Source organism: Pagrus major, chromosome 6 (genome assembly GCF_040436345.1).
Source record: "Pagrus major chromosome 6, Pma_NU_1.0".
Classification (NCBI taxonomy): Eukaryota; Metazoa; Chordata; class Actinopteri; order Spariformes; family Sparidae; genus Pagrus; species Pagrus major.
This window is the reverse complement of record NC_133220.1, coordinates 9,298,601-9,323,942: the sequence shown is the minus strand read 5'-3', so window position 1 is coordinate 9,323,942 and position 25,342 is coordinate 9,298,601. Positions and strand designations below refer to the sequence as shown.

General features: G+C 39.7%; 1 protein-coding gene across 1 annotated transcript in view; it reads left to right on the top strand.

Annotated features, from left to right (window-relative positions):
- The first annotated feature begins 1,340 nt into the window (after window positions 1–1,340).
- ephb2b (eph receptor B2b) overlaps window positions 1,341–25,342 on the top strand; it is a 130,212-nt gene continuing 106,210 nt past the window's right edge. Inside the window, exon 1 of the mRNA XM_073468127.1 lies at window positions 1,341–1,392. Coding sequence (XP_073324228.1) covers window positions 1,341–1,392 — 52 coding nt within the window. The remainder of the gene's footprint in view (window positions 1,393–25,342) is intronic.

Here is a 25,342-nt window from a genome sequence, read left to right as displayed (position 1 = left end):
ACTCTTATCAGAGTGTTTTAAAGGAGAGGGCCATAACCTCGACCTGCTCCCATACTTGTTGTTTTATTTTCTTCAATAGCAGGACACTTTGTTCAAGTTTAACATTACTTGTTGAGAAACTTGTAAAAAAAAAAAAAAAAAAAGGGGAAAAAGCATTTTTTAAAAAAATGTATTAAAGCTTTTTCCACAGTGTCTGAGAGTCTGTTTAAACACACACCATTTGCAGTAAAGCTAAAGGTAAATCGGTTTTATTCTCATTTACATATAACATATCACTGCCTACATGGCAATTTTGACGTAAATTCAATCCTGTAACAACTGAATATGGACTTGCACATATATAATGTTGCTACAGTGAGTGACTGAGCTAAACAAATAAATCATTTAAGCTTTAATTCGTATGCTATAGGATAAGAATGGAGTAGATATATTAAATAAATTATTACCATTGATTAATCAATAATTTAAAACTCCAAACATGCAATTGTTTAAAAAAATAAATAAACTAACATTAACAGTATTTTATTGAGGTATATTATTGTAATAAAAATATAAATATTTGCACAGTCATTTTTTTTTTTTTTTTACAGTTATGAATCGTTAACCCAGGCCAAAAAATAACACCATAACAACGTCTTAGTGGAAAAGCAATAAAGTGGAAACACATTGAACTGTAATAATCGGAGGCGAAGAGAAAATGTTGAACTTACTTTAATTGTTCTCCGGTGCTCGTCACCTGTTACAGCGCCGAAAAGTCCCTTAATAGCCCGTAGCAGCCTCATGGTGAGGTCGGCAGACACGTCTGTGCTTTGTCGGGTAAAAACAATAACCAGTATTTCCATCTGGAGCGGTGTGACAGTGAGAATAAGTTGCTCCATCTTTTATAAATGCCCCACATGGTCCCAAAACACTTAATTATCGCTAGGTAAGGCAGTGCGGACTGTCCTCCACTCGGTGATTGACAGCGGGGGTGCATCGGAAGTGGCTTTGAAGGGTGATGACGGATCCCCTTAACTCGCGGCCGCGTCGATAATTCAAATATTACAACCCCGCCATCCTTAATCACACGAATTAAGCTATTATTTGCGTTTTGTAGAAATCTAACCGGATTCACGTCTCGTTAAAATGCGCGGCGGTGTCACCGCGCCGCTCCGTGCTCCCCTCCGTCTGTCGTTTTTTTGGTTTCGCCCAAACTTGGTTCAGATTTGAGTTGCTCTCGCTGCTATCTGGGATCTCTCTATCGGAGGTGAAGGACCGCCTGTCCCCTCTCTGCCCTGGCGCTGTCAATGGCTTTCGGGACGTGTTTTATTTGAATGTCTGGACAATACAAGTGACCAATAATGGATATTCTATGGATATTATGGACCATACCGGCCGTGATAGCTGTCGAAGGTAAGCTAATGTGTTTATATTAACGATTAAAGCCGCATCCTCTCGCCGACTTTGAGTTTTGAGACAAAGCGCGTGAACGAGCGTTTGCTAATTTTTAATATGCTAACGCTCAATTAATCACCTCTCAGCCCCCTTTAATACATATTAATGTGTATTATCGTGGCGTTTTTATAGAGCTTTTGAAAAACAGCGGGCAAAGGGATGATGGTGTGGGGGAACCAACAACATGCTCCCCCGCATCTCCCGCATCTCCCGCAGGTACAAGGATGCTGTTTGGCGTGCAAAAATGCGTTAACTGCGGGGATGATGATAAAAGACTTTTGACGTGTGTAGCACAGCTAGCGACGTCAGGTCAGAGCACGTTAAATCTCAGGCAGGTACACGTAGCATCCTGCGTGTCCGTGGAGGTGTGTCACCGGGTTTTTTCGTGTCAGTCGGGGATACAAACGTGAAAGACAAACACCAGGACGTCTCCTTGAAACCTCCACCGAGCACGTCCGAGACTTAATGCGCAAATATACACGCTGGAAATCTTCTAGTTTTACTCACAAGAGGTCCTGTGTGGTCCCCCCACTATGCAGTCATTTGTACGCAAAGCGTGGATAAGCAGTAATAGGCAGCGAGCAGCGTGGCTCAACACAATGAAACAGGTTGAATGGTGAAAATAATCCCTATAATACTCTATGTGTTTACAGTAATAACACTGGGGTGCTTTAAAGTACCAGCATAGTGGTGTGACCATACTTACTGACACACTATTCAAATATGCATGACCTTTTGTACTTTTAGAGACTATATTATTGTGACATTTGGCCTTTAATTAATCAAGAAAAAAAAAAAGAGCTTTTAAAAGCTATTTTTCATACATCTTTTCAATCTAGGAGGTTTCAGTCTTTAAATTATAATTTGCAGATGAGATCAGCTTTCCCTGTCACATTCACCACACTGAAGAATGGAAAAGTGTTACCCCAGTCGTACATTTATTCAGGCTATCTTTAGGATGTTGTCAGAAAACAAACATATCTTCTTCCTCCGGTCAGTTCAACTAAACCTCATAATTACAGGTGGAGCAGAGAAAGTATGTAAAAACCCAACCGAATGTAACCACAGGATAAAGCAACAACAAAAGGAAAAAACAGGGAACATTTTTTTAGAGCCGCTTGTTTACTGTGAGATCATTTGTACATGTGTAATAACATCCCTGTAGTGTGTATAGAGAAGGTTGAAGGACCTGTCAGGACCCATGGAGGACTGGCACAGACTTTGACAAACGTCATGCGAATTTGTTCAGACTTCTGCTGACTGGTCCTGTTTATGGTTTTAAGGTAGTCAGATATCCAAGTCCTACAAACACAATCCTGAAGGCTTACATTACATTTCACATTGGCAGCTTGTGCCGTAGCTTTTGAAATTTCATTTAAGGTTCGAGACATTGTTCCAGGACAACCGTATTATTTTACGAGATTACACGTACAATCCAGTCTGAGCACTTAAAACCACATGTTACAATTACGGGGAGCAATATACGACATATGTTTCATACAATTCATGAATTGTACTTTTTATTTGAATTTGTTAAAAATATATTTCGATTTATTTTCGTATCTTAGATCATTTCGCAGGAATTATAAAACCGATCCTAAACATTATTATTACCATATTAATAATACTGCCATGTTCGGCATCTACGTAATTTGAATAATATATTGAATATTAGTATACACTGATTTAAGTAAAATAAATTCAGTAAAAAAGTACAGACTACGAATCTCATAATTGGTAACTGTATATTGCCATCCTGGATAAATACAGTATGTACATAATATTCAATATGATTTGTTGTTTTTTAATTACCGGTATCATGCTTGAGTGCCATCATAGTGGTTATTTATTTTTGATTTTATCCTCACTGCTCTGTCCAAGAGCAAGAGAATCACAGGATGTGAAAATTGCCAAAAATAACAACAGATTCACACTACACAGTGCTCCACTTTCCCTTGTTTGCTCTTTCTCTCTAAAAAGCAATCACGGCTGTGATTACTGTTTGTCCTCATGTAAAATCTACAGTGAAGCGTATGTGCAAGATGAGAACATACAGTTCCTCAAATACCAATCGGCCGGGTTCCTCAAATAGTTATTTAAGTGTATTGAGGCACTTCTTGCTCGATCAAGACGGTGACGTTGATGATTAGTGTTGCTCTAGGTATACTGCATGGATTTTGCAGTATGTTTTGGGCCTGTGGCGTTCTACTTTTTGATTTGGAAACCAGCTAGTGCCGTCGCCAAACCCGATACAGCCCCCCTCCATTTTACCCTGTGAATCACCCTAGTCGACTGTCCAATGAAGTTGCGAGGAATGGCTTACGTATGAGAAATAAAGGGTTGAAAAAGAGGTCACTGCAGCTCTAATCTGAAAAAAAAAAAAAAAATATCCCAGCATGCAATGGAAAAGAACCCTCTAGTGGATCGTTTTGACACGTTTAGTGCTGGGACGCTACATGTCCTCCATTGTGTTTTTTGTTAAATAGCAAGTGACATCCATATATATATATATTTTTACTGACGAACGTTGGTTGCGAAAATTGTACCATCCCGTTGTATTATTCATTCATCGTAGAAGCATTATATAAACTGTAGGATAGGTTTTGATAAAAATGCATTTACCATATAAATCGAGAGTAAATGAAATCATAAGTCACTAGTTGCTTGAAGTTTACCTTTTTTGAAACATATCAAAGGCCGACTTGTTATACAACTGATCAATGAATCAAGCTGGGGCCACACTAGAGAGGATTAGAGGATTAAACTGGGGCCAAACTGAGGAAAATCCTTGCTGTGTCCCAAATATCCATTTTGCGAATAGTGTCGACACTGCACATCATGTAATAACTGAATTACTGTAAATTGGCCTTGAAACGCTACTTTGAATTTTCCTCAGCATCTTATCTCTATTCAGACTCCTACACTATGTTCTTTCTCTTCAGTTATATGGCCATTTTGGACAACTATAAATGGCGTTCATTCATCAACGGCATTCGTCCATTTTTCAAAGGAATTTAATTTACCCTGTGGAATGTGAAACAACTCTAAATTGTTGATTAGCGTTAATGTAGGCTGCCACTGATGCCACGTCTTATTGGTTTAGTTAACAGGAACAGACAGGCTCTTTTCGAAAATTAATGGAGGTAGTACTGCCAAGGAAATTAGCTTAGCTATGTCAAACATGTCTATGAAAACACACTGTGGATTTATCCCTTCATTAGTTTACCCATTCATTGTCATCAGTACTCAGTTGACAGCCACACTAACAATGGCGCTCATCTAATTCTCTTGAGTGGAAATTTTCAGATTCATCCCCGGCCATAAAATTGTAGTAGCCTGTATTGTGCGGAGGAGATGAAATTTACTAGACGGATCATTTGGCTTTTCCGATTTCTCCCCCCGCCTTCTGTTGTGGTATTACAGTTTGTACTGTGCAAACACAGCAAACGTTTTCTGGGAGGATTGGTTTTGCTATGATGCAATTACAACCTCCTCCAGGCTTCTATGCAAGTTGCTGTTGGGGTCAGCAGAATGATAGATCACTTTGATAGAACATTTTCTTCACATTTTCTTTGAGGGAAACATAATGTGACAGAAACCACAGCAGAGGATGGTGAAGTAGGCTAGAATGAGATCACAGCATGCAGTCTTTAAAAAATGTCTTGCAGATTTGATTGCATTTCAATGTACCCTGCATTCCCTCAGCACTGGAGCGCTGGAGCCCACTCAGTTGAAAGTTGGCAAACACCGGGCACGTCGATGTTTTGAATTTTCCCGTTTTTTTGTTTTGATTTAATTTGGTTGATTACATATTTGTGTTATTATGCGTAACCCTTTCAGTACCATTTTCCTACACAATGTAAGTCAGTCAGACAGTTCAAGGCACAGTATGATTGTTAATGTTTTGAAAATCCTGCCAAGTTTGGTAAAGATGCTTTCATATGTAAATCCAGCCTCTGTTTTTGACCGGAATTGTTTTGTAAGGAATAGACGTGTGAGTGTAACATGGAAGCATTATGTTTTGTGGAAGAGTAACAAAAGACAGACGGAGGCGGGCTCCGAAATGGGATTAGATAAAGGTAAAATGAGCGACCGTATACAATCCGGTGTTTTCTCAGTCCACCCAATGAGCAGATGCAGGGAGCTGGCCTGCACGCCAACCGCCACAGTAGGCTTTCACAAAGAATCTGTCTCTATTCAAGCCTTAATCCATGCTGCCGAGGGCCCAGGCATTGTCACTTTGCATGCAAAATTTCAATTAGTGCTGGTACCAGTTGTTTCACTTGAAGGGGGGTGTCACATTTCAGAGACATCTATGGCTACCTTTAGGGTGAGATTAAGGCAGAAGTGTCACCGCTTTGCTCAAGAATATTTTGCATTGCATAAGGTTACTGGTAGTGAGCTGCCTTGCTATGTTATGCTCACTGTACTCAGACCTAGGCCTCGGTCAAATTACTAGAAGTTGGAATATACATATACAGAGGGTGGATTTCATTAAGTTTGACTTGTTGAAACCTTCACACACGAGAATTTAGTGTCTTTCCCAGCATAAATAGTTGCGTATGTTGCTCCTGGCTCCAGCTTGTTTATCCACTTTTACTAAAGATTCACTCCAAGACATGATGGAGTATTTGACGCTGTTTCCATGCTCTCAGCTGTTTGACTCTGACTGCCGCGGTTCACTGTCGCGAGCCAACTCTTCATTCTCTCCTGCCTTAAACTGTTGAGTCAAGTTTGCTTATGTTCACTTCCGTGAGTGCACTACAGAGTTAACAGTGGAAGCATTTAAGGATCAGTTTACCACAGTTCTGAATTTAACTACCACACTGGGAAGTACTATTATACATTTGAAAAACACAGTATAACCTACTGAATGACGACTTCAGAAGCCAAGCCAAACGCAGCTGTATCACACTGCAAAACCTCCATAGACTGGTGGCTTAACACATAATATAGGGCTTATATAGTGTGCTTGTGCTATTCTTTTTGTTTTCAAATGCCCTGTATCACTATGCTTCATATACTGTACAGCCACTGCGTTAAGAGTGACTTTTGCCTGCTTTTGGTGAACAGGTGTTTAATCTTCTGTCTCTTTGGTTTCTAATCAGGCCCGTTTAGCTTGCAGACAAGCTGGTCTGATATGGCTGTCTGCTACTTGATGCTATCAGAAAATGAAAATATTTTCAGAGTCAACAGGTGTTTCAAGTCTTTCAATATGCAACATAACTCCTCCAGTGCATGGCCGAAAACAGTGAGTTCATTTTAAAGTAAAAATAATGTGCTTTAGACTTAAAAGCACACACTGTCTGAATGCTATTTTTTTTTTTTGCTTTGAAGCATTTTCATTTCTTTGTGTTATAACATATTAATGAAATATTTTTAATACAACTGGAAATACATGAAAGAACATTAATCACACTGAAATGAGAGACAAAAATACTTCAAAATACTCATGCGACAGTGTCCTTGTGTAGTTTAGATAATAAGACTTTCAAAACTTTTAGAAAAAAATATTAGTTGATCAAAAAAAACAAAACAAAAAACAATTATGTAACATAATCTCCATGGGAAATTTCCACGTACATTAGCAATGTTGCTAATATTGTTCATATCAGTTAAATTGTGAAAGAATTTAGAGAATTGAGAGCTATAATCTGAACCAGTACAGATATTGTTTTGGGTTCAAAACAATGGGGAAATCTTCCACAAGTGCCTACATGTTTCACTTGGAAGGAAGTCTGACAGGATATCTTCATCTATAATCTCATCAAATCTTAAACACACTCACTTTCACTTAATATCAGGTTTGGTAATATCAAACAAAAACATGCGTGGGTTAAATGATAGTGTCTTATCTAGCTTTCTTAAAGTTTCTAAAAGGTGGCATTTACTTTTTCAGTTAATTGCCAGCTACAGAAAAAATACGGAAGTTGACTTTCAGATACTTTCCTTGACTGTCTAAAGTTTATGTTTATCTTAATACTAATCCACACACTGAACATTTATTTGTTTTTTTCTTTAGGATCAAAGCAAATGTAGATTTTATGTTTAATGTAATCAGTGCTCAGCAAATATTTAACAACTAATGTGAGAGGCTGTTTCATGCACAACCCAATCTCTGTTCAGAAAATAGTATATCAGTTTCTACTTCACAGAGTTTTTATATAACACTGGAGGTACTGTGTGCTATGAATGGTGAAAAGATGTATTCTGGAGAGATGTATTATTTTGCGAGGATCAGGCGAATTAAAGGCCTTGAGATTTGTTTGTCTTGCAGTGCTTTAAGGATAGGTGTGCCGTTGGATTGGAGGGTTATAATTGTTTCAGTATGCAGCTGGGAAAACAGCGTGGTCAAAAAGTGAAAGAGTATGACTAAAGCTATTATAACAGAGTTATACTGCATAATTAAGCACTCCTAATCCTAACAGGTTAAGACTGGACAAAGATAAGATCAAACATTGCAGACTGGGTTGTTTCTTTTCTTTTCCACATTATTACAGAAAGCATCTCTTCGTAACTCAATCAGGTTTGCAGACAGATGTTATAAAGTACTTCTGGCAGTTTAACTCTGCTATTAATAGTTTCTGACCATTGGGGCTGCTTCAACTTGGTGGAAAAAAAGGTTCACATTAAGGTGTTTTCTTGCCGATTGGTAAAGAGTAGTTGGGATAAATACTGTAGATACTATGAAGGAATCTTGCGTTACCTCCATGTAACCTCTCGCTGATACTTCACACAGGAATCTAGATCAAGGATGTTCTGATATCCTGCTATCTTAATTAGCACAACGTTAATTGGCAATGTGCAGCCTCTTGGTAAGTCATATTTATTAGGAAGAGCCTGATTCATCCTAACCCGTTGGGAGTAGAAATCATTAAGGGACAACGAAATGTATTTCCAGACATTATTCATAACAGGAAACGTGTAAGCACTCACAATCAAAATGGCCCCGCAACACTAGGCCTAATTTGCAGTCTGAATTCTTTGTGCAGTCTCGTTAATTTGACAGGAGTTTCACCCATTATGTGGAATCAGTTTGTTTGATGTCTTTGTCACCGAGCATTTCCTCTTTTTATTGAGGCAGTAAAACTGTTGTCCATAAGTCTGAAAACGATAACTGAGTTAGCCTGAAAGCGGAGGTGAACTGATCAACGTGACCCGTGTTCCTGTCACATCCCTCATGTGAATGTTGAGTCATGCACATTAACAATATGGCGCTTATAATATTCAACCGAGCAAAGAGCGAGACGAGCCAGGACGCCGGGAGAAAGATAGACAGAAGGAGGAGGAGGAGGGAGAGTGTACCCTGAGAGAGGTCAGACCTCGTTTCAGAGACCCCCGTCCACACACACCCCAGGTACTGTGACACTGCCTTTATGAGCGCGCCCGTAGAACACAAACCCACCGGATTAGTGTCTGGCTCTCAATGTCCCCGGGAGCAGAGCCCATCGGCCGAGACAAAGCGGGGCTGATTGCGTCGTCATCTGCATCACAAAGGGAAGCCTTTTTCTACCTGAACCACTGCCTGTGCGCCGCGCTGCACATCACATCTATCAGCGACTCTGGACCCACGTGACATCTGCCTTTTGTTTTTTTGTCCATCTCTGTCTCCCCCTCTTCCATTCTTTCTCTCTGGCCCACACCGTCTGTCCACCATGGCCCATATCAACAGCAGGACCCCCTCCCCCTCCCTCTTCGGTGGAAACTAGCTTCTCAGTCTGCACCAGCACTGACCGTTTTCTGGTTTTGCCGGTAGTTATGTGCTCAGCTCGGTGTGCATCATCTTCCCTCACTACAAAGAGCCACTAACACATTTGTTGTCTTTCCTCTTTTCCCCTCTGGCTCTGGCTGGCTAGCTGTATCTCAGCTCAACACATCAGACAAAAAGCCCGGTCTCCCGCTGTCAGACCCTAACACGTCTATCCGTCTCACTCGGACAGAGAGAACTCCCCAGCTGAGGTGCTGCTAGTAAGCAGACGTGTTTTATCTGATTAGTGTACTGGACAGGCAGGCTCTGCTGTTCTGTGACCGATGACTGTTGTCGAGTGTTGTTGACACAGGCAGGTCCAGCAGCCGCAACAGAGATAGATCATGCTTCCCTTTTCGGATTATCTTCTAATGCTTATGTAAATACGAGTTTACCATAAGCCTTATGTTGACTTTTATATGCTTTACAGTACTTTGTCATCATCAAAGACTGTAGAAAGTCCCCACCTTTCTTTCATATTTCATGACCTGAACGTGCACTCTTTAACAACTAGAATAAAATTTTAATTTTAGGGAGAAACAAAGATGTCACATCTATCTCAGGCACGATGACTGAAGCTGAAAGGTACATGCTTTATTTTCCATTTAGGACGCTTTATGAATAGATTCAATAGATTAAACAGGGTATGACATTTAAAAAGCGGAGGGAGGGATGGAACGGGAGAGAGTGACTTTTTGTGTCCTAAAGTGTGATAGTTGGTTTCTATTCACAAGTAATTGCATTAGCTTAGAGAATTGGGAATTAACACAAGGCAATTAACTGATTTGGCCTTTGGCTGTGACTTGTCTGGTTTTAGAGAGCTGGAGCTCATCCTGTGTTTTCATAGATTAAATTTAGAAAGTCGATGCAGAACCTTGTAAATGATACAATGGGAGACCCTTAAAACTTGATGTACCCCAGTGAAATAAGTGAATGGGTGGGATGAGATTTTGACCATGGTTCATTCTGATGAAACTGTATTAAGTCTATTAAAGAAATGGAGATTTAAGAAGCGAGGAATCTCGGAGGCAAGGGTCACCACAGCAGCAGGGTAAACACACTTCTTAGTGCTTAATCGCCTGTAGTCCAATTACCATGGACTGCTAGGCCACAATGGCTAATTGTCAACAGCAAGGGTGCAATTTTAATTTCAACTTTGGGGGAGAGACCTTTTGGGAACTGCTTAAGACACTACAATTATCTTCTTCACCATAGAGAGTGGTGTGTTCTTAATGGGATTTTATCCATGTGTGTCGTACACTGCGTCTACGCAACACTTAACGTTACACCCCGACGAAGGAGCATATTAGCTGATCAGGCCAGATTCTGTTTTCCTCTTAAAAATATATAAAGTGCTACATTCAATTAAAGAAATTGTTAATTCAAATATTAGACTAATTCACGACTAATCAAATTTTAATGGCATAATTCTTAAAACTCTAATTATGAAGACATTACGATATTTTATGGACTAACATGAATAATGAAGTTGTTTGCCCATTGTTCTGGTATAGAGCTTAAATAATATCAAAGTATTTTTAGGCTGTATTGTGATGCATAATAAATATATCTCAGTATTGGTACTTTCACAAAATATTTACACAATCAGTAATGTGAATATAATGACTAAGTGTGTAAAGGCAAGTATGACAACAAGTAGAACAGTCTGGTAAATCACTTTATCATAATGCAGCCTTTAAAGCCAGGAAAAGACAACACTTATATAAAATAACAATATCCAAAATCTCATAGTTTCATATCACCATAATGATATAATATTGATATAATGACCAGCCCTATAATGGCATCTAATTTCAGAGAGAGTTAAGGAAAAGTATAGTTCATTACAACAAGGGTTTTTATTTTTATTTATTGCTGTTAAGTTGTTGCACATTTAGTTTTTATTATTAATAATAAAATGCAACTTGAGAAAAGACAGCAGTAGCTACATTTCAAGTGCATACAGGAACCTTGTGAGTCTGTGGAATAAGTTTTCTACAACACATTTGTGCAAATGTTCTCACAAAAGCCTCGTTAAGAAATGAGGGCTTTTTATTTGAAACGGATACAGGAACTGTTGAGTTTGTATTATTGGGGTAATGCAGTAACTTTAACAGGGCTAATGGGAGTGGATCAAATCAAGCCTTCGTACTAAAATGTTTTAGCATGAAACGTAATGTTAGACAGCTAACCTGCACCAAGCCGTTACTCATGAGACTTCTAGTATATCCTCAGTGGGTGCACAACTCTCAACTAGGGAGGCAACACACTGTGGCCCTGAGCTAATTGGTTATTTCGTGGCATACCGCAAGCTCTCTCCACCTACACCTGATGGATGCCGATTCGGTGAGGTTGCATAAAATCAATCTGCTTTAAGCTCGTACACAGGACTGCACTGGCAAAACTGGAAACCTACCCAACCCCAGTGGTTAGATGGTGACACCTGCTTGATAGACTTAATAAAAGATGACAAATCACGTACAAATTATTCAATGGACTATGACTTCCCTAAAGTGACCAACAGGGATCAGCAGAGCTATAGCCATGGTAAGCACCCTTACTGTGGTTTTACTGTGAGGATTTATTTCATTAAAAACAGAGACATACTTTGGATTGATGAAAGGCAGGACTTTTTATTTTTTGTCTACCCTCATACCACTCTCAGCCACAATGAGTCTACCTCGTCTTACAGCTCCAAAATCAATAGCCAAGAAGACTCAGCAAAGATTATACCCTCATGATTGTGTTTATGGAGCCCCATCAATTGACACTTCATTGTAACCATTTCATATTCAGCAAAGCCGATGATAAATGCACCATTTGGGCAGAGAAAGCTTACCTGAATTTACATAATCACTTGTCTGAAAGTGGATCTAGTGTGTGGAGCAATCAGCGGCATCTGCCACACTCACACTTGTAAGAGCTCCTGTTAATGCAATAACATCTTGTCCCCCTCTTGTTCCAACTAACAATTCATTGTTATTTTATTCTAATTTCAAACCTGTTAAAGATTTCCAGCAGGAAACACTATCTCAAAAACACATGCCCACGATTCTAGTCTTGCCAAAGAAAGACCGATACACGTCCTCTGAGGTCAATAAAACAATGTCTGGATTCACAATACAGCCATGAGGTAACGTGGCTTACAAAACGGGAGCCAGGTATATAAGGAGATGGTGAAATGATGACTGTTTTCCGTGCTGTCCCCTGGCAGGGCCTTTCGGGTAAAATCACAATGGATCATTTGGGAGGGCAGCTGGAAAATCCATAGAGAATCTCGAGAGACCTGCTGTGCCTGTGAAATCAATACAGAGATGCAGCTGAGACCATTAAATGAAATGAATGTTACATGATAGGGTTAAACATGTAGAATATTATTATTCATACAGTCCAAATAGGTTTTTCATCTGCAGATAATACAAGCAGGCATGGACGTCAATAAAGGCACCACAGATTGTCTTGTATTTCAAACACCTACTAAACATTCAAGCACTCCATCATCTCTTTGACCTATTGTTAGCCTTAAAAAGAGGGCAACTCAGAAACTTAAATAAATTGAAGCTGTACTATATTTGTACTGTGTTTCATTGTAGTTTATGACCAAATAAGAAGAGCTGTAGCAGCAGATAAAACTTGGCAGCGCTAAGCTTGTGGTCCCTCTCAGATAAAACCAGGCCAACAGCCATTACTTGGAAATTGGTGGAATTCCTCCCAACACCATCAGAGCCTCAATAATTTGGATAGATGGCTTGTTGAAGAAAAAATGAGAAGGAAAAGAACACAGGCATCTGTTTAAATGTACATATTTCCCTGACTCATTAATCTGCCATTGTTTTCATGATTAATCCCTTAATTCAATTCTATAATATGTCAGAAAATATTTTCCCAAATTTCTCCAAAGCTGAAGGTAAAAATATTGATTTTAAATTATTTTTTACTTTCAGCCAATAATCCAAAAACCCAAAGAGATTAAGTTTACTGTAATGTAAGACAGAACAAATCAGCAAATCTTTTCATTTTGAAAACAAAAAACAGGTCATGTTTGGTATTCTTGCGTCTACACACTCGTTCTACACACTATTCTCTAGTGATTCATGGAGGAACAAACCAAAATAAAATAACTTAATTTAATAACATATAATATTTCAAATTAAAATAGTTAAACTGAAATATAATTTGAATTAGAGTTTGTCTTTACTTTAATATTTTTTTTAGCCTCCTATTTAGTCACGCAAGTGCTACTTAAGCAGCGCTAACATTAAAATGATGCACAACAGTAAGCTGGATGATGTAGGCTGATGCTACTGTATTTTAATGTCATCCATAATGGTGGTACTTGGGGAGCCTAATAGGTACTGACTCATTTGTTCTGTTGCTCGACTTATTAATTGAGTAAAACATTATGACTGTATATATTTCCATGTATAACTTGTGGGACTAATGTTGAATAATCTGTGTCCCCCTCTAACCATAACACACTCGTACTGCCTACACCAATATGTTTTGGAACTGCTTCTATTTTTCTATCTTTATGGAAATCTCTTTCTGTTTTGCCACAGTCTTGTCAGCTGAAGCTATTTCACTGAGCAAAACCTGCAAGCCATTACATTTGCAAAAAAACAACAATCGTAAATTAAAGTATATTCCAAACATGTGGCATTTTATGGTTGCTTTTAAGTGCGTTAAGTAACATAAGGGAGCAAATACATTTGTGGCATGGGTGGCCTCAGCAGGGAAGGAACCCCAAAAGTGGCTACAGTTACTTCCACGCTGTGCCTACTCCAGTACTGCCCCGGCCTGATTACACCTCTTATGAGCACTTTTCAATCTGCTTTCCTTTAGAAATGGTTTGACACTTTGTAGTGGTCAGGCAGGCACACTACATGCATGTAGCGCCTGTATGAGTTGATGGGGCTGCTGTCAAGAAGCCTGCCTGTTGGAGTGATTGAAAAGGCATGTTTGGGATTAGCCCTCTGTCCTCGTCTGTGTGACGCTGCACCTTTCACACCAGCAAATACACGCACAAACAGATTTTTGCTACATGAGCTACACATGCTAGCAAGCACTATACAAAAGCAAATACATGGAGATAGATCATTAAAATCTTTTCTTCAGATATCCCTTGGGCACTCAACTTCAACAGTTTTAAGACAAAGAGAAAGGCGATTGTTTTGACTTACCTTCATTTCGGCTCAGCGAGCAAAATGGAAAGGCTTTGGGTCATTTTTACTTTGTGATTTAACTTTTCTTTTCACCATGAGAACCAGTAAAACAGCACATCATGCAAAAATAATTTTCCTTTGATGTTAGAGCCTACAGTAATATGTCCTATTTTGTAAGAAATAGAAGTTGAGACCCATAACAGTGTTTAGTGGTTTTCCTCCTCACAGACAGATTTTTGGCATGAACACAAACTAATCTCTATTTCACAGATACTAGCATGCTCCTTTTCTGTCTCTCCTGTTCTCTCTGTGTGTCTCTCTCACACACACTCACGCACACAAATGAACACTTCTGTCTATACTATTTCAAACTCAGCACCTGCAGGGTTGGGCTGTCAGGCTTTTTCTGGAGTTATGGCATTAACATGGAAACCAGAGGGCTGAAGCTGGATTAGTTGCGAAGAGGTGTGAACATAAGGCCAGGGCAAAGATGGCCTTTCAGCTGATATTTTGTCATCATATTTTCACCCCTGTATGTCTTTTTATAATACTAACAGACAAATAAACTGACAAACATGCTGTCAGAAAAGGAAAAATGAAAATACTTTTTATGGTTGCGTTTTTTTTTTGCTGTTCTTGATTCGATTCTTTGAAAAATCCACATACACACACAGATGATTCATGCATGTTATAGCCTGAGGCAAGCGTTATGAGGAGCCTTAAGTTTCCTTTTGTTGAATAAAGATAACAACTGGCAGCTTCATAACTGTCTGGTTTAAATTGCTGTTAGTGAGCTCAGAGCTCCACCGAAAGTAGGCCGTTATTGTTTGCCACAGCGCAGAACAGATCTGCTTTGACTCTCAAAGATTAGACCTGTAAGCAGCAAACATTTTCCATTTTCCTTTTTTTTCTGGCCTTGGAAGCTGCAATCTATAACTTTCAGCACTGTCACACCACAGCAAAGTGACAGATCATCTAGTGGCACATTTGCGAAGTTGAAAATGTCAATGACAGACCATGCAATATGGACGCAAAAATAGTATTTACTGAAGTGATGAATGAGATGACATTGTAATTGTCAACAAGACAGGTGCAACCTGACAAGCCCAATAAGCAGCTTTCAAAAGGGTATGAAGAGCTTCTCCAAACCTCTGTAAATGTGCTGTTTTTAATGATTCACTGCACTCCAAACACTATTCAGATGGATATAATGACTTGTTACTCTAAAAAAACATGGATTTCAGCTTAAAAAGAGTGACAGTGAATAAGCAGGAAGGACATTTGGTTGCTGATAACAGTGAATGCCTTTGAATATTTTGACCAAGGAATGGCCTTCTAACCATAGGATATGTATACTGACTTGACAGATGCAAGCAGACACAACTAGAACATGTGTTTTGGAACTGCTTCTATTTTCAATTTATCTTTATGGAAATATCTTTCTGTTTCACAACTCTCTATTGTGGGTTTACACAATGTAATAGCTATTTGACAGAGCAGAACTAGCTATACAAAAACAAAACTTAAGTAAATTAAAGTATATACCAAACATGCCATTTTGTTGGTGCTTTTATCTAAAGTTTCTTACAGTAACATAAAGGATGCATTAGTGGCATGATTGTCCTCCACAAGTCTCATGCATTCACTGCCCCACCACTTTTGAGGAAGTAGTTCAGTGATTATTCTTAAACTAATGGTCATTTAAGCTTGACAGGAATCAGATCATATATTTCAAAGAGGAAAAAAGGAAAACTGTAGCTCTCAAGGTTTTTACTTTTCAGTTGCTGGAAGGCGGCGGGACTACCAATTCACAGCACCTCATCCTTCAACTGACAAAAGCAGTGTTTAAAACTCTCACTCGTTTTCGCTTATACTCACATTAGGTAGCTGCAGAGAACCTCTCAACAGCTCACACATGCCCCATTTCAAAACACCATCTTTGCTGCCATCTTTGCCTCTTTTGTCCTGCTCCAGGCCTCTTCGTAAGGCGTCACCCACTTTTCATTCTCTGACCCTCCGCCACCTGTCATCCCCATGCTAATGTAAAACATTAACAATCTGAGAGCCCCAATAGAAAGGCACAACTTTGTAGAAATACATTAACTGTCACTCTTGCTCTGGATTAGGACTTCACTGGTGCCAAATGATTTAAGGGCCTTTTGCTACGTTGTCAGGAGAGACATGATTGTGCCTGTGGCCATAAAGAAACATATGTGCTGTTTTTTTTCTAAGGCGTCAGGCAGACTGCACCAGATGTGTGCGGTGAATGGTGTTGGGTTTTTTTCTCACTTGAGCGTGTGTCAGACACCGTGTACAGCTGCGCGGAGGAAGAGTTAAGTCCGTTTCACAGGCAGTGAGGAGGAGGTGAGAATCAGCAGGTCTAATTGAGGCGGTTAATGGGCTGTCTGAAACCATCACTCTACCCGACGTAGCACGTGGAGAAGCTCTTCATCACGTAGCTGACTCTGATAAAACAGCTCTTACTCAAAGACTAGCTGTTGGCCAAGATAGGGGATTTTTAAAAATGTAAACATTGCTTGATTCATAATGTCATAGCCTGTCAGCCTGTGTTCCTCCTCTGCTCAAAACAGCTTTTCAGGCAACCATCTGTCCAAGCCAAAATGTCCAATTTAACTTAAAAAAACGTACATTTTCCTCTTAAAAAAATCAGCTGTGATTTAATATGATTAGCTTCCAGTGAAGCCTTGTTTATAGTTTTTGTTATCTAGTGGTATTATCCTGGCAAAAGAAAACAATGTTTCTTTTTGTTGTTTTGCGTTTTTAAGTGGAATTCCCAAAACGAGTAAAACTGAAGTGGAAACTAGGTTGAAAAAGCAATTAACTCTGTCACATTGGGACATATTTTCATGTGTTTTCACTAAAAGTGCTAAATACATGGATGAATGACTTAAGAATATTTTTTGCTGTTTTCCCAGCCTCATTCAGCCTCAGCCCTGTCTCAACCACATCCCTCCCTTCAGAGTCCAAGCCCCATTCCTCTCTGCCTGGCTTTAGTCCCGGCTTTAGTCCCGACGTTCCTCCCCTGCCCTACCTCTGTTCCTCCCACTGCAGCCACAGCCCAGATCCCTCCTCAACTATCAGTTCCGAATGAAAACATGCTTGATGGAAAGGCTTGCACCCTCTTAACAATTCAGTCCAAGCTGTTTTACCAGAAACTTGTGCCAATGGCGGTTGAGCAGCTCCCACCGGAGCAGTTGGGCATCCGTGTCTTGCTCAAGGGCATGTCAACGTTAAAAAGGAGAGAAAGCACCCCTTGTGCATCTAACCCAACCTGTTTCTCTAGCAGTGTGGCTACCTTTCTGACTTGTTTGAGCGTAGGAGTGTGAGTGTAGCAGAGGTTAGAGAGCTGTAGAATGGCTGTCTGGGTGGGTGGGGAGGTATTCAACATCATTGACACAGTGAATTACTCCTCTGGGATGTACTGAAGAGAAGGTGCAAGGTTATGTCAGAAGCAAAGTGTGGTTGGGTTTAGCGAACAGGCATCCATTATATCGAAGCTTTGCAGCTGCATCACATACTTCACAGCAACCGTGGCTGGCGCCGCCATGGAGGTCCAATGGGGAATTGGCTGTGTGCAAATCATGGCTAAATATAACAAGTGGACCTGAAAAAGAGACATGCATTCCTGTGGGATGGATTTAAGTCAGTAAAGTTGTGTTAGAAGACAGAATAATAAAGTTTATTTACATAAGATAGCCACAACAGTACAGCACAGTATAATGCAATCCAAAATCATCGATCCATTCACAACATAATACTTTAGTCAGTGTTTTCCATTAATGACCCAGACTGTGGCGGCCCACCACAGTCTAATTTCTTCCTTCTTTGATAATGATCTGAAAATATTTTTCACTCTCAACGTCTTGTGCTTTTGCCTCATCAAAGTGTCTTTTGCTTCTAGTCTGTCCATAGTCTCATGAAATCCCATGAAACATTTACCTCTGTTGAAATGGGCAGGCTGTGTGATAAAAATGTAATCGGGTGCCTTCCTGGAGCATGTAAAAGTATTCATGGAAAAAAAAGTATGTATAAATCATGACATTCATAGAAATTCATAGTTTTAATTGCCGTTGAAGCACTTCCCCAAAATGTCACGAGTCCTTTTACAGACGCCATGCACAGTTGGTGGTAAAGAAAATGATGATTAAACACTCAAAGAGTGTATATGGTATTAATCAAGATTTGCATTGAACCCTAATTACCCAATTGCAATTAAAACTCTTAACACTCAGGTCTAGACAGTGTTTTAACCTCGGCGTCCAGCTCTCTGACGGTGCTGCAGGGGACCTGAGCTCTCACTTAAAGATAACAGGCCTTTTCCTTTCATTTTTCGCTCTATAATCAGTTTCAAATGAGAACCGGGCCTTTGGCAGACTTGTTATAGCGGTGGTTTGATTCAGCCAAAAAAGCCTCTTGCGAAGTGGATGAATAGCCAGCGAGAGTTCATTTATACAATCTCAACAGCAAGAGCTACATGACGGTAAATGATCCCCATTTGAATTATCAGCTTTTCTTTTTGTGCTTGTTTCAATTTCAATAATTATCTTAAACTCTGAGAGCAATACAGCAAAGGATTTGTCTTTGTGTGTGTGCAAAACTGGCTTTATAGTTATCTCTTCTAGTGCTCACAGCAAACAGTCAAACTCATTGTATTCCAGCCAAGATTATTCTGTGTCTTCTTTGACATACTTTTCTGTTGTCAGCCAAGCTGCGATCACGCAGGAGGAGCTGCAATAAAGGAAGCGACTTCTTGCCATTCATGGTATTCAGCATACAGCACGGCTCGCATGTTGTGATCACCATTCAAAAAGAAAATAGCACCCCCACCATGTAGTTGTTTTCCATCTTCCATTCCCCTCTTTTTTCATCTCCTTTATGGTGATTGACTGATTCGGTCGAAGTTCCTCTTGTCACCAGCGCGCCATGTTTATTTCTCCCTCCTGCACTGCATTTTAAATCAGTTTACAAAATCACAGGCCAATCAGAGGCAAGGCTGATTGTTCATTTTTCAGTGGGCAAGATGTTCCTTTTTAAAGCAAGAGGTTAAATAATTTGTTATTGTAAGAAACATCCCAAAAACTTGAAAAATCAATTAAAATGTTGTTTGAAAAAGATTTAATCTTATCATTCTATTATAAATATGTTGTTCAATGTGATAAAAGATTGTTTGATTATTCAAAATCTTTTAATAATTTCTGATCATTGCTGTGATTTTTTTCTTAATTGCCAACGACACACTAGAAAGACATTGTCAGTTAGATTATAGATTAAATGATTATTTAATTGGTGATCCTCTGTTGCTCAATCCTGTCCCCTACTTATGTGTGGCTTTACGGTCCCTCAGCCAACGCCAAAAGGAGTTTACACGGCTGAGTAGGAGTCGGATGTGATTTCCGACGAAGACCATCTGCACAGAGGATCTTTCGCTCGTGCGAGCAGCATATGCCTCAGTATGCAGATAACGGGGCTGGTAAACACGCTCGTTCCCTGAGTGAATTAACCTGCCGTGACACGCTCCTTCTTGGACTATGTGTCAGTGAGGGGTTAAACCGTAAATCCCCCCCCCCCCCCCCCCCGTCTTCCCTGAAACGCACACCCTCACATACACACAGAGCAGATCTATCAGTCGAGCATGAGTCATTAGTTCCTTTTAGTTCCCTGGCCAGTGGACTCAAGCAGCTTGCCTATACTCGACTCAGGTCTGGGATTGCTGAGGGACTTACTGCAAACAATAATCATGTATTTTTGTTGGACAGCAAGTTCCTGAATTAACTACAACCGACTGCCTTTTCCTTGTCAGCAGCAGCATTTAATGTGCTGATTATTGAAGCCATGCTTGGCAGGATGGAGTCTGAGCAATCCATTACACAGACACATGATGAAGTTTGGTAAAAGAGCTGCAGGGAGGAAAATCATACCTAATCTCCTCATTAAAAATGCAGAAGTAAGCTTGTAATTTTCTGTCCTTATGCGTGTGCTTCCTTTGTTACCGAATGGCGGCCAGAATCAGGAGAGAGGCTCAGCTGGGCTAGGTCAGATTTGGACACTAGAAGCAGATGTGGGTGTGCATTTCTTTTGGGGATTTTACATGTAGGTTCATCATTCTTTGTCATGATCAGCACATCATCCCCTCCCTTCTACAATTAGTCTGGAGAGGTAAGCAGATAATCTACATGTATTACACAGCTGAGCAAGTTCAGACATTCAGCACCATCAATGGGAGTATTGTATTAGTGATACTCTGCATTTTTATTTGCCTTAGAGAAATAAGTTTGACAATCTGGCCTGCAATATTATATGTGCAAAAGTTATGTTTTAATTGCTCTACTTTGCACTGCTCCACAATAGATATATAGATAGAAAAATAGATAGATAGAGTGGGAGGGTGGGATGGAAACAAAGGAGTGGATTAGCATTCAAAGGGTTGTAATATCCCTGGGCAATAGCACAGAAACCACAAGGGAAGATATAGCCCTATAATTTCTTCTCAGCGTGTTCTAGCTTTTCCCTTTGTTCCTTTTTTTAATACAGTAAGTGACATGTCTGCTCGGGTTAACAGAAGGAACTCTGCCCTTGTTTTCCAGTGCAGAGCTGCTTTCATGTCAACTCCGAGCAGATTGGCGGGTGATTTGGCCAGCTCTGCTTAATCACTGCCTCACATCATGCACTTTCTTGGAACAGATAGGCACACTCAGACACGTTTATGACTCTCTGAAAGAAAGCTACAGATTACTGCAGATATGTGATCTGTAAGCCACAGTGACCATTGATGGGGCCAATATTTTTCCAAGTGAAAGCAGAGATGGCAGCTTTGTTGTGCTGATACTGTTCATGGATGGGAGGGGACCATCTGTAGAGACTGTCCAAGACAGCTAATCAACAAGTCATCCAGCGAGCAAAACACTAAATCAGCTATCCAACCAAGAAAATAGTCGACGACATAACTTGTTGTCTCACTAGCAAAGTCTTCAGAAAGAAAACTAACTTGTTTTCCAAACATTGACAGATCAGTTCAGGGATAAGGGAGTCGCCAGGATAAAGTTTCTGCAAACTACTGATACATTCAAATTTGTATGTCATAATTAATTTCAGTGGACAAAGGGGACAGTGGTGGAGTTATAGACAAGAAGGCTGCCAAGCCAGTGACAAAGGTCAAGACCCTGTTTCAAAATTTGCAAGTCTGAAACCACTTGATATTGAAGGTGATCGTGATACACTTTCCAGATGTGTGTGTGGCAACAAAACCATGTGGTTTTAACGAGACCTTGAGACATCTCCAGCTGTATTTGTGGGAACCAAAGCAGGTATTTTTTTTTAAAACCAAGTGGTTTTTGTGCCTAAACCTAACCTGGACTAAAAGCACAGCGTTTTCAAAACATACGATTGAAAATTGAACCTAAAGAAACATAAAGTTGCAACATAAAGAAATGTAAAGTTTGAACATATCTGTGGTTTGCAGAAACGTACATTGCTAACATTTATTAAGTATTGAAGATATTAAAGACACACTATACACGTCATTATACTAAAATTCAGCAAATATCTCTGACGCTTTTCATGTGTAGTTTACAGTCAAAACACGGCTGATTATGTACCTCTCCAAAACAAAGGTGTTAAATCATGCCTTTTCTTCGCTTTAGCTATTCATGTGAAATGAATGTGGGTTGCTGTGTTATCCATTTAACAACTTAAGGCAATCATGCTGTTATAGAATAATTACTCATTCAATCTGGTTTCCGCGTCTGATAAATTCAAGGTCCTTGATTTCATTTTGTGTCTTTATTGTGAAATAAACACAGACACAAAATGAAGCCGATGTAAAGCTGCGCCATGACCCCACTCGAGTCTGATTGTCAAACAAATGCTCAAATGAACCAGAAAAAAAACAACATAATTACGACAAGCATTATGCTGCTGATTTGCCTGTTCTTACATTTTAAGATTAACATTTGTATCAAGTCAGTTTCAACTCAACGTATGTTTTTTAAAGTCAGAAAGGTAGCACATTGATAGAAGTGTGGATCAGTGCCAAGAGAGCTTCAGGCTCGGCTCCTTTGAACACAACGTTTGTCGATACAGTCGTGACTAGTAGTGTCTGTATTGTCTCCTTCCTCTAACCCTCCCACAGGCCAACAGTGAAGTTGATAGTGTGTCTTGGCATCTGAATCACAGTATAAATCCCCACACATTTTCTGTTCTTCACAATTAAAGTGATTTTAATTAAAAGTTGAAAGCTAGTAGAAAGTTAGTGAAATCCTCATTCAGACCTGTTGGGTTTGGAGCTCACATACCGCATATCAGTGTTCGCTGATGATTAGATGATTTTAAGTGCATTTTTTTGTCATTTCAATCTAGGCTTTCATGGTATCATTGCATCTTGGTGTCAAGGTTTCCCAAAAAGCCATCTTTCAGGTTAAAGCTGTGGTGCAGCCCTGCTGCAATAAGCAGATGCTAAAAATAGCCTCAGTGGTCCAGCCAAGAAATACTGATTCCCTTCAGTGAAAGAACTGTGGTTGCAACATGCTCTGTCTCCTTCTTTGTTCTTCCTTTCCTCATTTGGAAAAGCTGAGACGGTAGCAGTTGTAGGGAGAAGGCTGGTGCCACATGCTGAGACAGAATTTATAAATTGAGCTTTTTCTGACGGATGATGGTGATAGTGGACTATGCAAGGTCAGGATTAGGGTTTCTCTGGTATGTGAAATAGGCAGTGATCTGACCAGTGACAACAAAGGTCATGACATGTATGAGGCCATGTTTCTACTATCAGTTACCACAAGATAGTTTGTGGCTCATTGAAAATATGCCTCGTCATGTTTCCAGAGGTTTCAAGAACCTCTGATCTTCTGTACTGTTCTACACATTTAGTCTAATATTGACTTCATCTAAAATGAACATTAGTAGAGTACCTTGCTGTTTCCGAATGATCTCTCCCCCCTTTTACACGCTGCTTGATGTAATAGCCAGTATCCACAGAATGAAAGCATTTAACTCCAATCAATGGGATTTATGGCTCCTTTAAAAGGCAAAGGTGTCTTTTCTCTCTTGAAAGTGCTGTTTTGGCTGTCTTCCAGTTCAGATCCGACCAATAGCTATGTATGATGAATTGTTATTATCTTGGCTGCCTGCTTAGGATTCACACTTCCCTCCAAGTTTGAAAGGGCTACAACATCCTCCTGCATTAAGCAGAAGTGAAGCGGATTTAAGCAAAGTTTTACCTGCCAACTATATGTCATGTCTTAGTCTGCAAGGATGAGACCAGACAAATATAAACCAAACAAATGCAGCTAGAGCTGTGGATTTATTGGACAGCTTATACACATCCCATCCTTATTTTCCCAAGCCAAGCCTCTGTTCCCAGCCTCCGTTACGCACGCCTCTTGAATACTAGAAAAGTAATGTTCATGAAGCCATTAGACAGTGAGTTTTTCCCTCCTTTTTTCACAGATTAGCTCACACAAGCAGAATAAATTGGGAGCAAGTGTCAAGGAGTGAGTACTGTCTGGGTTAACAACAATTTTCTCCCTGGTCCTTCTCGTGTGTAGGAGAGGGAGAAGGAATGTACCTCAAGGTTAATGCCAAGAAAATGGAGTTGTTTTATCAACCTCGAGGCTGCTTTTTTTATGTAGTTGCTGCTGACTTTGACATTTTGGAGTTCATATCTGTCAATGAGTGATATACTGTATGGTATTCTGTCCATAAAACCTTGGGTGGGCGGGAAACTTTCTTTGATACTGATTCAACAATCCCAAACGTCTTGTATGTTAATAACATTATAGTTATTCTACTAAACTAAAAGATGGACGATGTGCCACAAACACAGCGCATACATTCAAATGTACATGCTACAGAAAAATGTATTTGGACTGCCCAATCTTCAGTGAAGGCGAGCATTTGAAAATCTGTTGGGCATGACTTATGCTGCTTTTCGGGACGTTTGACTCATTTTTCTCTATACAAACACACAAAGGATTTAGTATGGGAGTATGCGGTTTTTATTTGAATAAAAGCTAATTTGACAGTACTAATCTGAAACAAAAGAATGGCAGTTCTCTGCAGTAATGTGAACAATACAATCCTGAGACAAATGGCTAATGTTTGTCCCATAATAAAAAACACACTTGCACATGTACAGTAAAAGAGGTAGAAGCTCACAGTCTTGTTTTTGAGATATGATATTTAATATTTCCATATTAAAATGTTTAAAAATGAATACCCCTTTGTATATATTGAGTTGAACACTGACATTACCCCAAATATTTCCAACAAGGTTAAAAACCCAGAGAAATCTCTATTTTTTTTTCAAGTATCGTTGTGTTGCAATTGGTTGCCTGTGGCTATGACTTCTGGCCAGATGATATGTCAGAGAGTGAGGAAGGATGTCGGTAAACATGAGTAAACATAACATAAAACTTTAATACGTCATCTTGTCTGATTTCTGCCTGAGTCACGTCAGATAGATTTTCATCGGCAGTGGTCATTGCTTAAAAATGAAGTCAACGACCTCTTTGATCCTGCGCTACATAACCTCAACAAATTACATCTTTTGTTTTCATTGTTTTGATTGAGAGACCAGAAAAACACCCAAAACAAAATAAGCGCACTGTGCTTTCAAAATGATGATGGATTGAATCAAACAGTATTGATTACAATCAAATTGGACAATTCCCCAAAGATTCCCTCTCCTACTGACGTACACTGTTTTGGGTCCTGACTTATAACCCTCCCTCATCTGACTAGTCCTTCTTGTCGGGGCTGGTGGGGATGAAAGGTGGAAGGAGGTTAAGGCTGTTGGATAATCCACAGAGCTGCAGGAGGTGGGAAGCTATAATCAGCTTCACATCAGTCTGAGGCTCAATACTGTGTCCCCCTCTAACTGTGTTGTGTAGTTGTTAGATGGAAAATGCACATAGCTGGGATATGGGACTCTAGAATATGAGATTTCATTATCTGATAAGGGAAGATTGGACTTTCCCAGCAA